The 18,656-nt window shown below is 35.8% G+C and overlaps 1 protein-coding gene across 1 annotated transcript in view; it reads right to left on the bottom strand.

Moving 5' to 3' along the window:
• Positions 1-18,656, bottom strand: part of LOC150102415 (muscle-specific protein 300 kDa-like) — a 288,507-nt gene that overhangs the window by 122,566 nt on the left and 147,285 nt on the right. Inside the window, exon 11 of the mRNA XM_090399573.1 lies at positions 9,153-9,317. Coding sequence (XP_090255699.1) covers positions 9,153-9,317 — 165 coding nt within the window. The remainder of the gene's footprint in view (positions 1-9,152; positions 9,318-18,656) is intronic.

Here is an 18,656-nt window from a genome sequence, read left to right as displayed (position 1 = left end):
CCACTACCACCTGTCTTGTACCTCCTCCATAACATTTTCTTTTCCAGCACAGCTTGCTTGATTTTGCTGTTCACCCACTTCACTCCCACTCTATTTACTCGGTATGCAGTTATACATTGCTTTTGTCAGATACTGCCTTGTGAATTTCCATACACTGTCAACATCTTTTCTGCTCAGCTCATCTCGGCTCATCATCACCAATGTACTGGTGGTAACTGAATACAGAGCTTCCTATAATCACCTGTTTTATACTTTCACATGTGTCCATTTTTAGCTGAGACCTTTTCTTGTTTCATCATTTTCCAAACAAGTACCTCATGATCACTCTCACCAACTGGAAGCAGTGTCAACACTTCATCATCAATTACATCTTGTGAAGTTATCACCAAATCCAAAACATTAAAGCCTCTAGTTGCATCAATCATGTGCTGCTTAAGATACTCATCTCTCAGAAATTCAGCTAACTCACTCTCCTTGTTCCCATCAGGATCACCTTATTTTTACATGCCAAACTAATTTGCCTAAATATTTCACAATCAGTGTTCTCTGCATTCCCTGGCCTATAACAGCATCCTCTCAGATATACTAATCTGTTTATTTCAACTTCCCACCACAAAGATTCAAAATCTGTACATGCAGTATCAATTTCGACACTTCACAGACACAATTCCTCTGCAATCATTAACAACACCCCCCCCCCCTCCTGTTTTCACATCTGTATCCTTCCAAAAAATTATATATCCTTTTAATTCTATTCCCGACATCACATCCTCTTCAGACAACCATGTTTCACTTATTCCAATTACTTTTGGGCATATCGTCTCAATCAATGCCACAAACTCAGCTCTATTGTTTTGAATACTCCATCATTTGTGTATAAACATAACAATTGCTGTGTGTTTGAGGCCATTCTACCAGCATCAACATTCTCAATTCTACCTGCTGTACTACACCTCTCTCTCTTTGGTTTGACCACTCCCAATTCCCTGATCCTGACTGTGATTTCCATTCTTACCTGTCTCATCCTCACCTTTATGCATTCCATCACCTTGTACTGCTGCAACCACATCTTCCTTATGAATACAAAAATAACTGAAAAAGGAAAAGCAAGCATAAATGCAGAAAAGGAAGTGAGCCTGACTGGTAATGCGAGAGCAGGCATCACTGCAAAAACGGAGAAAAAAGCCTAGCCGATTGAGCAGTAGCAAGAACGATTGCTGGAATGCAAGAATTGAAGAATGAAATGATTAAGATGGGAAATGAGATGAGACATATACAAAATGAAATTAGATGTATGGTAAATATGAATGGAACAGTGCAAAAGAATAAAATGAAAGGTAGTGAAGTAAAAGAAATAGACTTGAACTCAAGAGTAGCACTATGGAGATGCTATTGTAAAATGTGTAGTGAATGAGAGGGTGCACAATGACTGTTTTCAAGGAGGAAGGATGAACAGGGTGATTGATGTGCTGGACATGAGAAGTAAGTGTACAACAGAGTTAGTGGTAGTGGTTGAAATGAATGATTTGGTTGGACTATAATAAATTTAGTTTAATCCTTTACCAAAGTGTAGGCAAACTTTGTTTGCCTACACTTGGGTAAAAGATTAAACTAAATTTACCATAGTCTAATGAAGTGGAAAATAAACTCCCAACAAGATTTGGTTGGACATAGGGAGAATGTATGGATATCAGGAGATTATTAAGGAGATTATTTCAACAATTTATGGTGAAGCAAAAGAAAGTTAATTCACAATTATTGATTAAAAATTGAAAATGGACATCATGGAAAATTTAGAAAAAAGCCTCTGTAGAATTCCAAGAAATGCAATGGGCATAATATGTATAAGAGAAACAATTTTAATTAGGGATGTACTGAATGCTGAATATTTGGTTTGAAATTTTGCCAAAACACTGAATATTCAGTCAAAGTATACTGAATTAAATTATTATTATTATTATTATTTAGGCCTCCAAGGAGTCAAAAGACTCATCGTGGGAGGTCCCTCCTAGGAAACACAAAGTCTATCATACCACTCCTTAAACACATTGACCATTCTCGCTCTCACCACTCTATCAGGCAATGCATTCCACAGTTCAACTACCCTCTATGCAAAGAAACCACTCCTCACCCTCTTGCTCACAGTTTCTTTCATTAACTTCCAGGGATGGCCCCCTTCTCATCACTCCTTCCCACTGTTCAACCAAGCGAAAGAACTCCTCAGTGTCAACCATGTAACTGCCTCTCGACAGTTTAAAAGTCTCAATCATATCACCTCCTCCTTCTTCTATCCACCAAATTGTGCAATCTGCATTTCCTCAGTCGATCCTCATAACTAACATTGTACAGTCCTGAAACAATCTTCATTATCTGACTTTGTACCCTTTCAACAGTTAATTTATCCCCTTCCAATTCTGAGGACCAAATCTGAGAACAATAGTTAGTTTAAGTGTGGTCTGATCAGAGTCTTATACAACAGAATGATAATTCTTTTATCTCTGCAGGTCAGCATCCTTCTCATTATTGCAGCAATCCTCTGTGCTACCTTCACCACTTTTGCAATATGTCCCCTGGATTTCAGGTTTCTATCAATCATCAAACCCAGATATCTTGTCTCCCCTACTTCCTCCAGTATAGCTCCTCCAATAGAATATGTAGCATCCCATCGATGCATCCCAAACCTTACACTTTGCTGCATTAAACCGACATCCCCATTCATTTGCCCATCTGTCTAGCTTATTCAAATTCTCTTGCAGGACTACCACATCTGCACTATTACTAATAACCCTTCTTCCAAGCTTCACATTCCATAAACAACTGAATATACCCCTGCAATTTACTGACAATGTCATTGCTATAAAGGTTAAGCAATATAGGTCCCAGTACTGAGTCCTGTGGGACCTGTATTGTTTAACCTTGTAAACTTGTAACCCTGACACTTGTAACCATCTCTCCCCTTGAAACTGTCCCACCATACACAACTCTCTGATACCTATCAGACAGCTAATCCTCAATCCAGTTGACCAACCTGACATTCAAAACCCATGTGATGCAACTGAAATAGCAGCTCATCATGTGGCACCCTGTCAAATGCCTTTGCTAAATCCAAGAAAATGACAGTATATGCCTTTCCCTCATCTACTGTTCTTGTAACTTTATTATAAAAGGCTAGCATATTACTAAAACAAGAGTGCCCTTTCACAAATCCATGTTGACTCTCACAGATAACATTACTCTCATCTGCCCAATGGTTCCTAACTAATTTCTTCAAGATCTTAACAACTACTGATGACACAAAAACTGGTCCATAATTAGACACTTCCAACGTGCTACTGCCCTTATGCAATGGCACTATCTTACCTTCCTTCCATTCCCTGGGCGCCTTTCCCTTAGCCAGACCTTCACTGAAATTTAAACATACTAAATGAAATTTTATAAACAAATGTTTTGTTTATAAAAAAAATAGTCATTAAAATTTGATAAAAAATTTAACATATATTTTTGATTCAAAAACATTTGTTTATAAAATTTTAATTCAGAGTGTTAAAAATTTAATTCGGTATGCTTCAACTCAATGATGCTACCAAGATGTCTGCATATTTGCTGTTTATTAATGATTAAGATTTTCAGTTGCCTGACAGCTCTTTTGAACTGATAATTCTTATCAGAGATTAGCAGAAACCTTAAAATGGAAAGAACTTCATTTAATACCAAAGCAATCCTGTTTCAGAGAGTTGCATTTTTCATAAGTCAACAGTGGTCAGTGAGTAGGATTAATTATCAAAGAAGAGGCTAAGCGTTCATTTTGGCATTTTCAAATAAACAGATCAATTCATATCTCATAGTTGTGTGTATATGTATATATGTATATGTGTGTGTATATATATATATATATAAAATTATTTTAAATGACTGATACCGAGATATAAAGAGATGACATGGTTTATTTAAAAAGATACTACTAGTTTACTAGTTTCGCTAAATGGATCAACTTCTTCAGGTATCACAATCAAAGAAATATACAAAAAATAACAGAGACTTAAAAATTGCATTAACAGTACTAGTCCAAAAAAACAGTAGTACATTTTGGAAACAGTAATGCGAGCTTGAGTTCCAAATAAAAGTTGACTACGTGCTGTCACGAGTGCACCAGTATTGAACAGAGGCAATGTGTGCATCAGAAAGATTGAAACTTAGGGAGTTATTTATATGGGAAGAATCTAAGGCAATTTCTCTGGATTCGACAATCTTTCTTTCAAGTTCATCATAGCACACATGGATATTAGAAGTTTGTGTCCGGTCCACAATGTGTTGGCAGCCTTCATCTGAGTTAACGGAGAAAAGAACGTGGCTAGAGAGAGCGGCAGCTCTAGTCCTGTTGTAGGAAATATCTCTACGGTGTTCTTCCAAAAGCAGAAGGATGGATTTAGCAGTTTGGCTGTAGTATGGCTTTCCACAATCACATAAGATCTTGTAGACTCCTGGAAACTGAGTTGGAAGATGTTTCTCTTTAGGTTTACTAAGTATGGAAGCGAAGTTTTGGCATCATAGTGAAGCAAGTTCTGAAGCTAAATTTCTTGAGAATTTTAGCTAGTTTTGGTGAAAGAGAGCTGATGTAAGGCAAAGAAATAAAGGCTCTGGGGGAAGAGGGATCTTCAGAAGCAGTTGAGTGATGGAGAGAAAGAAATTTTTCAATCTTATTAGGAGAGAAACCATTATTGAAAAATTTCTTTCTCTCCATCACTCAACTGCTTCTGAAGATCCCTCTTCCCCCAGAGCCTTTATTTCTTTGCCTTACATCAGCTCTCTTTCACCAAAACTAGAGAAGCCGCCGAATTGAAAATGAATTCCTTTTTTAAGAAAAAGGAATTCATTTTCAATTTCTGTTTCTTCTGTCAGTAAAGATTTGGCCTGGTGTGCTAAGGCAGAAATAATACCTCTCTTTCACCAAAACTAGCTAAAATTCTCAAGAAATTTAACTTCAGAACTTGCTTCACAACGCTCCCAAAACTTTGCTCCACACTTAGTAAAAACCTAAAGAGAAACATCTTCCAACTCAGTTTCCAGGAGTCTACAAGATCTTATGTGATTGTGGAAAGCTATACTACAGCCAAACTGCTAAATCCATCCTTCTACATTTGGAAGAACAATGTAGAGATATTTCCTACAACAGGACTAGAGCCGTCGCTCTCTCTAGCCACGTTCTTTTCTCCGTTAACTCAGATGAAGGCTGCCAACACATTGTGGACTGGACACAAACTTCTAATATCCATGTGTGCTATGATGAACTTCAAAGAAAGATTGTCGAATCCAGAGAAATTGCCTTAGATTCTTCCCATATAAATAACTCCCTAAGTTTCAATCTTTCTGATGCACACATTGCCTCTGTTCAATACTGGCGCACTCGTGACAGCATGTAGTCAACTTTTATTTGGAACTCAAGCTCGCATTACTGTTTTCAAAATGTACTACTGTTTTTTTGGACTAGTACTGTCAATGCAATTTTTAAGCCTCTGTTATTTTTTGTATATTTCTTTGATTGTGATACCTGAAGAAGTTGATCCTTTCAACGAAACTAGTAAACTAGTAGTATCTTTTTAAATAAACCATGTCATCTCTTTATCTCTCGGTATCAGTCATTTAAAATAATTTATAATATTTTCTATTGAGTAAAAATGAATAATCACAATATATATATATATATATTCATATTTGTATATACTGACTATAACCGAGACTAGAATAACAATTAAATTTATTCAAAACGCAAATGTTTCATCGGATTGTCCGACTTCTTCAGGCATGGGAACATAGAAAACAAATAAACATTATAAGAAACATGTTCTCATGCCTGAAGAAGTCGGACAATCCGATGAAACATGTTGCATTTTGAATAAATTTAATTGTTATTCTGGTCTCGGTTATAGTCAGTATATACAAATATGAACATATCCCAATTCCAAGTTAATACTACAAATTGTTATATATATATATATATATATATATTGTTTTGTTTTGTTTTTTTTGTTTTGCTTACTTGGGAAAAGGATTAAAACCAAGTATATAAAATTTCTTGGTAACTTTAACATATATATATATACACACAAGGCTTGACCCATTGCAAAACCCTACTCACCATACAAAAAATTCACTCATCTAAGACCATCCCCTTTCTCATATTTCATAGTTGAATATATACAGGGCTTGACAAATTTTACAAATCCCTAATTTCCACACAAACAATTAACTCATGAAAAGACCCCTCAAGTTTCTAATATGTCAATAAAAGTTCTATAATGTGCTTAGTAATGCTGCATCTGTTTTTATTTAAAAATACTTTGTTTAGAAAGTTATTTTTATGAAATAAAGCTATTCCAACAATTCAAAACACAACTGTGACTCAGGCTTGTAAAACCTAATCACTGAAAAATAAAATGTGAATATACCGTCTTCAGGCAGAGTTCATGTTGTTTAATTAGTGCAAGCCAAGGTAACTCTGATTCTGAAGGTTATGTTTTCATTAACTCTATATAGACAGTTTAGTTTTTTACAGTAACAGTGATGTCATAATTTAACATGACAATTGTTATATTAGATTTAAGATATTCTGGATTATCTGCAGTCCTGTTTATAGTTAATTCTTAGGGAGAAAGGTTCCTTGGGGTAGAATATGTGCCTTCCATATGCTTGGGATTTTTAGACCATCATTATTGTTAAGATTAGGGTGGTTGATAAGAATCTCACAGGCTTCCTTAAATTTATGCGTATACCATGTTTTGGTGTGATGTAAACAACTGGTGCTTTTCCAGTCAATTCCATGTAAAGTGTTCAGGGCATGATCAGAAAGGCCAACTTCACCATAGTTATTATATTTAATATGTCGTATATGTAACTTTTGTCTGATAGGAATTGTGCATCCTGTTTCCCCTATATATATGGTAGATTACAGGTGCAATAAATACAGTATACTCCAGGGTGGAGTATACTGTATTTATAACCTAGTTTTTTTAATATATATAATTATTATTATTATTATGTGACACCTCCAGGGAGTCCAAAGACTCATCGAGGGAGAGGGTGCCAACAGCATCGAACGATTGATCCCTTCCAACTACAAACTGCGCTCAAACTTGCTTAACATTTTGCATGCACCATTAGAAGCAGAGGCTCTACCAACTGACCAACCTTTGCTGGCTATATATATATATATATATATTATATTTTCACTAGAGGTCATGCCAGTAGAATAACTGTTGATCAAATCATTGTCTCTTTAGCATACTCAGCTTGTCCTTGTATATTTGTGTATACTCCAGATTATATGAAGGTCATCCTTAATATGAAAGTTGAAACATCAGGAAATAAAAATAGTTATTTATAACAAGTCCATAATTTCTAAAATGAATAATAAATCATCTTTTTTTTAACCCATCCATCTCTTAGAATGGGTAGAGTCCCCTGATTAGAGGTCATGGTAAATTAATGCAGCTGGCACATCACTCCTCAGCTGCGTCCTGTAAAGGTAAGTAATTTTTGACAATGGTCCTGTGTGTTCATGGGGGCAGTTTCTGTTTTGAGGAATGAGAAACATGAGCTTCCAGGAGAAAAAATCCCTCTATCTCTGTATGACACTGGTTAACTCACCATTTGATTGAAAGGACCTCATAAAGGTTCGTCATGTCAGAGACGGAATTCAAACTCGGGTATTTCTAATCAAAGGACTTATCTACTGTAAGGATAATACTATTGTATAATACAAGCTGCAATAAAGAGTCAGTCTTGGATGAGAACATCCAAGACTGACTCTTTATTGCAGTCTTGGATGAGAACATCTTAGTACTTGTAAATAATATAGTTGTAGTTGTGCTTTGGGTCACAATTTTGAGCCTTCATAATATATTCATGTTATTGTGTCAAACTTGCATAAATCTGATGATGACAAGAGCTACAGAAATAGACTATAAGCATTTTGGAAAAGGACTTCATTTTAAAAATGAAGATCAAAGATAAAAAGAAGATAATGCCAAATTATATTATATCAGATGGCATTACAGTGAACTCACTATAAAAACTATTAAAAAGTCCTGGCCAAATCTCAAATAGTTTCAGTATTATGCAAACGAACTATTCTTTTGTTCTCTATTCTTATGAATTCTCTATTAACTATTCTAACTCTATTAGCTATTCTTATGAGTCTTCTATAATGAGACTTCACCGTAATATATTAAACTGGCATTAGGTTTGCAAATATCACTGCATTCAATAAACCTAAATATTATATTCATGACAATGAAACAAGAGTATATGAACAGTATTATTATTATTATTCAGGTCTCCATGGAGTCAAAAGAGTCATCATGGGAGGTCCTTCCTAAGAACATAAAGTCTGTCAAGACTCATCGAGGGGAGGCCCTTCCTAAGAACATAAAGTCTGTCAAGACTCATTGAGGGGAGGTCCCCCCTAAGAAACACAAAGTCTATCATACCACTCTTTAAACTCATTGACCGTTCTCGCTCCTACCACTCCATCAGGCAATGCATTCCACAGTTCAACCACCCTCCACGCAAAGAAACCACTCCTTACCCTCTTGCTCACAGTTTCCTTTCGTAACTTCCAGGGATGGCCTCTTGTCATCACTCCTTTCAGTCATTCTTAATCTAAATTCACTCTCCCAAACAAAACCATCTCATAAACTTTCACAGTCACTCACACCTTCCACACTATCAACTATTATTTTCTCATTCATATATATATTTTTTTCATTCTCTCCTATCACACTACTTGTCTTCCTACATTCATTCCCCGTTCCTGGAGCAACAAAGTCGGATATCGATATTTCTAATGCACTTATTTCCTCCAACTGCCTGCATTTTGCACACATACACTCTCCATTCTCTTTCACAAGCCTCATATCCAATTCCCGAGACGCATACATGCCGCAAGTACTGCATGCCACAAAGTCCCTTATAAAGTATATGAAATATTATAAAGTATATTGCTTATAAAGTATATGAAAGTATAAAGTATATGAAGTATATAAAGTATATAAAGTAAAAAGTATAAAGTATATGAAATAATTTTTATATTATTGATTATGTTAAAGTCAATACAATATAATTGTATTGACTTTAACAAACATATGAAAACAAACCTTCTGGGATTCAAGACGAGCAAAGTTGGAAGGATTTTCAATCAACAATTTTTCTGCAGTCTGCAAACATTCTTTAACAGCATAAACCATATCATTATAATGCTGCCATCTACCTGAAGCCTCTTGCATTGCTTGGTCCCACTGGTGAGCTAAACACATACAGTTCTGAAAAACAATACAACTTGATTCATTAGTAGAAATAGAAATGAAAAACTCTTACATGATTCTTATAGCTATACTGAAAATCTTATTGCTATACATTCCATAAAACTGCATCATATCTTTAAAAAACAGTAGAATGTTAGTAGATAGTGGGCAACTCAGTGAGTGATGGCAAGAAAACTAGAATAGAAGGGTGGAAAGTAGAGAGGATCACTTCATGTGGAGGATAGTGGCTTGAAAAACGAGAGGATATATACTATATTGCAGAGTCAAGCGGAGACTGTGAAGAGCAATAGTAGCTATGTGAATACTGAAAATGCACTCAATTTTCTTTCCACAAATGTCAGCAGCATTAAAAATAAAGTAAATGAATTTGTGGCATTGATTGACTCAGTCGCTATGAAGATTGTTGATATCAGTGAAACTGATAAGTTTAAGGAGGATGACTTGATAGAAATTGAAGTAAATAGCATATTTTCGCAGGATAAAGAATATAAATGGATGGCAGAATGTTACTCATATTGTGAAAGGGTAAATGACACCAACAATTTAAGTGTATATGGTGTGAAGAAGAAGTAGATAAAACAAGATATTACATAGTAGTAGTAGTAAGAGAGACCTCCAGGGAGTCAGGGACTCGTCCAGGGAGGCCATATACTACATGCACCAACTATCATACTATACTTGAATTTATACTTGCACACACAACATCCAACGGCTATCCATTCCAATCATACACTGCCCTATGAGAGAAAAATATAGCCCTCACCCCCTTTTTAGTGGCATTCATTCTCAGCTTCCAAAGATACCGTCTTGTCCTTTCCCCACCCTCTCAATCGAAAAATTCCATCAACTGAAATCTTGTATGGTCCTTGCAGAAGTTTCTAAGTCTCAATCATATCACTACTCTTTCTCCTGTTTGCTAGAATCTGCAGTCTACAAATTCTCAATCTGTCTTCATTAATCAGTATTCCACAATCCTAATATCATTTTTATCACTCTCCTTTGCACTCTCTCCACTTTATCAGAATCACAGTGGAAATCAGGAGACCTGCAGACAACAGTTAAAGGTGAAGTCTTATCAAGGCCTTGTAAAGAGGCAAAATGACATCCTTACCTTTACATGTGAAAGTTCGTTTCGGTATTTTTTTAGTATTTTTCATTTCAGTATTTTAAGTATTGTTTAAATGCTTCCCATGCACTGTTGATATTCTTCCCATCCAGCAACTGATACCATTCTGCTGAACTCAGTGTACCCCTCAGTTTGTCATTATCTCCTGCATTGTAGTTCAGTGTAACCTTTTCTGAATGGAACATTCATAAACTTAGTCACTTTCCAAGTGAATACTGCATAATCATTGTCACCCATTGGAGAGAGAATAGTTAGATCTTTATTCTTTCTTTTAGTGTTGCACGGTGATCAGCATTCATTTTAGAAATTATGGATTATATAACTGTGGTAAAATATAAATAACTTAATTTCCCGACGTTTCGATCTTCATATTAAGATCATCATCTGGAGTATATACAAATATACAAGGACAAGCTGAATTACATTACACACAGTAAGCTAAAGAAACAATAATTTGATCACTGGTTATTCTACTGGCATAACCTCTAAGTGAATCAGTTACATCTTTAACTGAAACACCCTCTGACACAATAATCAGATCTACCACTCTTTGATCTAGAGTTTATTCTGTTACATGCTGCTTGAGAAAGCTGTCCCACAACAGCTCAATGAATTCAATTTCATTCTTCTCATGACATTTTACTACTACTGAATCAATATTTGTAAAATTAAAATCTTCCATTATGATTACACTTTTACACCTATTGTCTCTATTTGGATGTGAATGCATGTGTAGACAAAAAGAGAAAAGATGACCTGGGATCAAGGGAAAACAGTTGGATTTGTAAAAGGTTCAAAGATGAATATGGTGAAAAAGAAATGACTCAAGTTAAGAATGGAGAAGTCACATCAAATAACTGGCATCACTGGAACTAGCTATAGATCTAGGAACAAGCCGCTATGTTCATATATAAATGCTAGAAGTGTAAGAAACAAGGCAAATAAAATGGTTTCATTAATTGAGTCTGTTCAAACAAGAATTGTTGGAATAAGTGAGATGGTTGGATGAGGATGACATCCTGACAGGAATAGAGATAGAAGGGTATGATGTGTTTCGAAGATAAAAAGAAAAAATAAGGGAGGGTGAGTGCTATTGATACAAGGTAGAGATACAAGAGAGAAATAGTGCCAGTAGTTTTGAGGCAGTATGGTGTGAGATAGAGGTGAATAGAATGAAATAATTAGTCGGATGTTGTTATACACATGGTAATGTGGATGGTAGTGACTATGAAATATAAAATTTAATTCGCCAAGCAAATAAGAAAAGGGTGATCATTATGAGTGATTTTAATTATGGAAATATAGACTGAGATAGCAACTAGAAATAAAGAAAATGAGTTTCTTGAGTTTTTGAGGGACATCTACCTCAGAAAGTATGTAACAGAGGGCACATGAGGATTGAGGGTCTTGGATTTGATTATCTCATCAGAGCTTGGAATTATAAATGAGGTGTCCAATCACCCTCAGTTGGTGACAGTGACCATGAAGATTACCTGAGTGGTTGCCAGCAGCACCTCTGTGAGGAAAGATTATATGTGGAACTACAAGGCTGGTGATTATGAGGGGCTCAGGAGACAGCTTGCAGGTCTAACATGGAATGAGGAATTATCTGGAAAGGAGATCAATGCAGCTTGGGGGATATTCAAGAAATGTCTAGTAGAAGCAACGTCTAAATGTATTCCAAGGGCGAAGGTTAAATAAGGTAGGTGTGAAATGGACGAATGAAAAGATTAAGCATGTAAAACAGAGAAAAAAGGCATTATGGAGACAAGGTTGGTAAGTGTAACAAAAGTAAAGTATGAGGAACAGTTAGCTAATGAAGCCAAAAAGAATCCTAGGGAGTTCTTTTGATATGTAGCCAGCAAAAAAAAGAATGAGAATGATTATGGAAGATGACACTGATTGGAGAAAATGGTATAAGACATCTGCTGCAGAAGATATAGTGGAGATATTTAATGAGCAGTTCATAAAAGTCTTTCATTCTTGTGAATGTGACATCATGGAGAGTTTAAGAATAGTTGATGATGAGAAAGAGAAAGAGTGACTGTAAGTGAACAAGCGGTATATGCGGAAAATTGAGCAAACTTTATGTTAATAAGGCTGTGGGACTTGATAATACATCACCACGAATATTGAAGAAATGTGCCAGTGAGTTGGCACTTGAATTGTCATTTTTTTTTTTTTTTAATATGAGTCTTGCACCATTTCGAGCATCAAAGGAATGGAACGAAGACAAATTTGTGCTGCTTCATAAGAGGTTTCATGCATTGATAATGAAGAAGCAGCAAACGTTTGTGCTGCCTCTTCATTATCAATGCATGAACCGTTATACTGTAAATAAATATGAATTTCTTTTTCACATTATCTTTTCATTTTTGATGTCTAGTGTTAGTAATACATATAACATCTACAGTTGAAAGTTTATTTTTCACTTAGTTAGACTATAATAAATTTAGTTTAACCCTTTATCCAAGTGTGAGCAAACAAAGTTTGCACCTGAAAGTATCTTCAGAACTGGGGTAAGGTAGTACAACACCGGGAAACTCATAGCAAAGGTGGAGCAAGCTAACATCACTCCTATCTCAGTATCTTCCATAATGCACAACACATCTCCTTGCAGATATGTATAATGTCATGCATTAAGGGAAGGGCCACTACCCAGACTAGTTTCGACCTTTATTGAGGTCTCTTCAGTGGGAGCCATGTCCAAGTGGAGATACCAGGCAGAAGCATTAGCAAGGTCATCTCCACCTATAGGAGTTGCCAAACGGTGTACCACCTTTTTATTAAATTACTCTGGATTTAGAGAAATATGTTAAAAGTTTATTTTTCATTTGGTTAGACTATAATAAATTTAGTTTAATCCTTTATCCAAGTGTGAGTAAACAAAGTTTACACCTGAAAGTATCTTCAGGACTGGGGTAAGGTAGTACAACACCAGGTAACTCGTAGCAAAAGTGGAGCAAGCTAAGATCACTGCTATATCAGTATCTCCCATAATGCACAACACATCTCCTTGCAGATATGTGTAATGTTATGCATTAAGGGAAGGGCCACTACCCAGACTAGTTTCGACCTTTATTGAGGTCTCTTCAGTGGGAGCCACGCCCAAGTGTTACTACCTTACCCCAGTCCTGAAGATACTTTCAGGCGTAAACTTTGTTTGCTCACACTTGGATAACGGATTAAACTAAATTTATTATAGTCTAACCAAGTGAAAAAAAAACTTTTTTTTTTCACTTGGTTAGACTTTCAACATCTTTTTTTTCAACATCTTTCTCTAAATCCAGAGTAATTTAATAAAATGGTGGCACACTATTTGGCAACTCCTGTAGGCGGAGATGACCTCGCTACTGCTTCTGCCTGGTATCTCCACTTGGACATGGCTCCCACTGAAGAGACCTCAATAAAGGTCGAAACTAGTCTGGGTAGTGGCCCTTCCCTTAATGCATGACATTATACATATCCGCAAGGAGATGTGTTGTTTATTATGGGAGATACTGAGATAGGAGTGATGTTAGCTTGCTCCACCTTTGCTACGAGTTTCCCGGTGTTGTACTACCTTACCCCAGTCCTGAAGATACTTTCAGGCGCAAACTTTGTTTGATCATTGGTCATGTCTTCAAGCAATATGTCTAGCTCAATGCCACTTCAGATGTTTCACTTTTTCTATCTTATTTGATTTCTTATCCAAATATTCATTTTGCGATCCTGTCTTGTGATATGAAGCATACTCTTTTTATGCTCATTTGTATTATTTTTTATTTTTCCTTTGCATTTAATGTTTCAAAGTCATATGCCAATAAAGAGAGAATGCACTGGTTAAAAACTTGCCTTTTCAAGCATAGTGCTAATTGTCTTTTGAAAATTGACTGTAATTTTCTAAATGCTTCCCACCAAGCATTGTTTATCTTTTGACTTCTTCCATGGTAAATTTAGTTTAATCCTTTACCCAAGTGTAGGCAAACAAAGCTTGCGCCTGAAGTAGTTCAGGACTGAAGCAACTCGTACCAAAGGTGGATCAAGCTCTCATCACTCCTTGTCTCAGTATCTCCCATAATGCAAAGCACATCTCCTTGCGGACATGTATAAAGCTATGCATTAAGGGAAGGGCCACTACCCAGACCGGTTTCGACCTTTATCGAGGTCTCGTCAGTGGGAGGCAGACCCAGAAGTGGTGATGCTAAGGCAGAAGCAATGGAAAGGTCATATTTACATTTGTGATATGTGTGTCCTATAAGTTGCTGAGTAGAGCAAATAGCACGATCCTATAAATTCTAAACATGAATAAGCGAATTTATGATGGCATAATTAAAAAAAAAACTTATGAGAGAGAGAGAGAGAGAGAGAGAGTATTGCAAGAATAAATATGGTTTGATGGAGCAGCAAATCATCTCGTAAAATTTGTTCCACATGTTATGTGTATTTCTTTGGTTTGTGTATATTTCGCTCCATTTTCCAAGAATTTTATTTTGTTTACTGAGACTCAGTATACATAACATCCGATCATTATTGGAATTATCCATACTTTCGGAAATCCTAAATTCATTAATTTTTTTTTTTTTTTTTTTTTAGTTAAAAAAATTTTTTTTTAGTATCAGTGGTTCTTCTGTCTTATCAATCTTACATATGCTGGTATTTTGTTGTAGATCAACAACATCTTATAATACACAGAATATTCGTTTTTATTCAGGAATAGATATTTTTTACTGTCTGTTGTTTCTGAAGACTAGAATAAAAATATCTCTATACTGTTAAAAAACTTCGCAACCTGAACAGATACTATACTGCACAAGCAAAAGAAAAAACAATTAGCATTTTTCTCCTAACATCCACTTTCAAATTTTCAGTTCCAGAAAACACGTGTAACAGCTGTTTGTAATAAAGCTATCAGATATAATAATCTCTCAACTCATGACAACATTCAATTGGATTGGTTGAATGTTGTCATGAGTACACAATAACAATCAGAGCTGCTAGGTGCTGAGTGAGCTCTAAATTTAAGCTGATCATGCCTTCTCAGTGGTTTAAAAATAATACAATACTAAGAATTTGACATGCTGCGCCCTCTTTACATCTTTTCAAATGGCTCAAAGGTGTATGCATTTTGAAAGCACACCCAGGCTATTAACGCAAATGTGACGCAATGTTTACGTGGAAAAAGCGCTTTCTTCATGAAGCACTAATACTTTATTATCCTCGTGAAGAGGACAATGAAGCATTAGTACAGTATATTGTGTGAGTCTTTAATGGGAATAAATGCAAAAATATAATATCGGTGATGCTGATATTTCGTGGATGAGCATTGCACACTAGCACACCCAGAATATTCGTCCCTGATATATATATATATATGTGTGTGTGTGTGTGTGTGTGTGGTGTGTTTTTCCAGAAAGAATAAATTTATTACAGTTATTTCCCTAGTAGCATAAAGTAGTCAGAAGAAGATGATGTATTGCATTTTTTTAATTTTTTATATCTGAACCACACACAAAAGGCCACAAGACCTATAGCACATCAGTGCTGGGTGTATGCAAGAGGAATAGAAGAAATGAGGAATCTGTTCACATTTTTCTTGCACAGTTGAGTGCTGCAGTCATTAGTGAAGGCAGAATGGAGGGAAACTGTTTCAAAGAATAGAAGTAGATGGAATGAAAAAGGAGGTAGTGAGGCTGGTTTGGTGAGTTTCAAAATGAATTGTAAAAGGGTGTTGCTTAGCAGTGGCTCTAGTTTTAATAATTTTGGAGGATAGTTAGGAATAATAGTGGCCAATTCAGCTGAGCACTGTCCATGAAAGTGTCTGTAGATGAGGTACAAGAAACTGAACGTCTGTGTGAGAGGGTTTGAAGTGGATATGTGAGAGAGCAATCATTAATTAGCCAAACTGCCTTCTTATAGATAGAAGTGAGCAATCTTAGAGAGGGAATTTTGGTGCACTGCCCCAAATATGGTTGCAATATTCCACAGTTGGACACATTTGGGATTTGTATCAAGTTTGCAGCTGTGAAGGTGTGAAGTAGTGTCTTGTGTGAAAAAGTAAACTAAGTTTTTTGGCAGCTGCAGAAGCTATAGTTGAAATGTGATTGTGCTAGGAAAGATCAGAAGTGCAGGTCAGTCCAAGAAGAGAAATCTGATCATGTTTGAATATCTCAGTGTTACTAAAGGTAAGGAGAAGGGATGCAAGCTCTTTCTTGTGAGAGATCAGACAGGACTGAGTTTTAGTGGCACCTGAAGTTTACAAGGTTTTCCTTGCCCCATTGGGATATAGCTAGGAGATCAGAGTTCATGTCACTGGTCATGGTGGATCTTGCAAGGAGGAATGTAGTGCTATCAGCAAAGCTATGGAGAGGATTGAAAGTCTGTGAGAACTGGTGATTTATATACAAAAGGAAAAGAGTGGGTGAAAGAACAGAACCCTGGGGCACTCCTGCATTGGTGGGCAAATATGAGGAAAGGAAACTGTTCACCATGACATGTAGTGAGCGACCAATGAGAAAGTTGGCAATCCAGCTGCGAGTGTGGAAGGCAGAGCACAGGATGGCAGTTTGTTAAGCAGGCCTCTGTGCCAAACCTGATCAAACAGCTTTGAAATGTCAAGAGCACCACATGAGTTTCGTCAAATTTTTCAATAACTATCAACATAATGCCAACATATCAGTATATTTCTGCAACTATCAACATGATGGTGGCAAAACAGACAGACAAAAATGCAAATTTAAGAATACCATATTTTTTATATCATTATTATTATTATTTCGGCTTCCACAGAGGGTTGAAGAACTTTCTGTGGAAGGTTCTTCAACCTGCCACAATAATAGAATAGGCAAGGAGGGTTACTGATTGGTAAAGGTAGCAAAAGTGCAGTATGAGCAGCAATTAGCTAATGAAGCAAAAAAAAAAAAAATCCTAGGAAGATTTTCGATATGTAGCTAGTACAGAAAAAAGAATGATCATGATGGAATGACACTGATTGGAGAATATGATATAAGAACAACTGCTGCAGAGTATATAGCTGAGATATTTAATGAGAAGTTTATAAAGGTCTTTCATCCTTGTGAATGTGACATCCTGTAGAGTCTGAGAGCACTTGAAGGGGAGGAGGGGAAATTGACTGTGAGTGAGCAAGAGGTATATAGGGAATTGAGCAAACTTGATGTTAATAAGACTATAAGAGTGGAAAGAAGAGTAGAAGAGAGTGGAAAGAAGACAAGATTGTATTGCTTCATAAGGGAGGTGGCAGAGCTCAAGAATCAAATTACAGACCAATCTGTATGTCAGGTGTTGTGGCCAAAGTTTTGGAGAAGCTAGTGAGAGCCATAATCCAAAAGTGAATTGACAAGAATGGTATTATCTTTGATGAGACAGCATGGATTTGCTACAGGGAGATCATGTTTTAGTAATATACTCACATATTACAATAAGCTGACAGCTGCATTGAATGAGGGAGATGGATACACAGTGATATACTTAGATTTTCAAATGCTTTTGATAGGTTACCACACAATAAATTGAGAGCCAAACTAGAGTCTATGGGTTGGATATTAGATTAGTGCATTTACTATCTAATTGCTGATATGTATCAGCAATTAGTAGATATCAGCATGTTGTGTATATGGGGGAATGATATCAGAAGAGCAAAGTCACTAGTCGTGCACCTCAGGAATCTGTTTTAGGATCTTGGAATAATAATAATAATAATAATAAAAATAATAATAATAATAATAATAATAATAATAATAATAATAATATGAAGTTTGCCAAAAAAAAAAAGTAATGCTCTAAACAAAGAAATAATGGATAAACTGGATAAATCAGCATTCATTTGCCCCTTTCTTCTTCTTATTTTTTTTTTACCTATATTTAGATTTGTGTCTTCTGTAGAAAATGTGATATTTTAGATATTGTTTCCTCTGAGGAACTAACTAAATAATTAATTCAGAATCATTTACTAAGAAAAAAATGTTTTTAGTTAAAGAAAAAAATTTTAGCAATCCAGCCACCTTGTTATGAATGGAAAGAGATAAGTTATGTAGGCTGAATATTTTAGAAATTCTAATCTGTTTAACTTGTTTTATAGTGGTTGTCCATTTATTTTTACAAAGGGACATATTTTTAGATCTAAAGCAATATGTTTAAAGTCTATAATCAGGTTAGGTTAAGCATTTCATTTGAAAATTTAGCCCATTGACCTCCATAGAATGATTACTTTA

Source organism: Typopeltis vanoorti, chromosome 10 (genome assembly GCF_054136105.1).
Source record: "Typopeltis vanoorti isolate ZY-2024b chromosome 10, IOZ_Tvanoo_1.0, whole genome shotgun sequence".
Taxonomy (NCBI): domain Eukaryota; kingdom Metazoa; phylum Arthropoda; class Arachnida; order Uropygi; family Thelyphonidae; genus Typopeltis; species Typopeltis vanoorti.
This window is presented reverse-complemented; position numbering and strand designations above follow the sequence as displayed.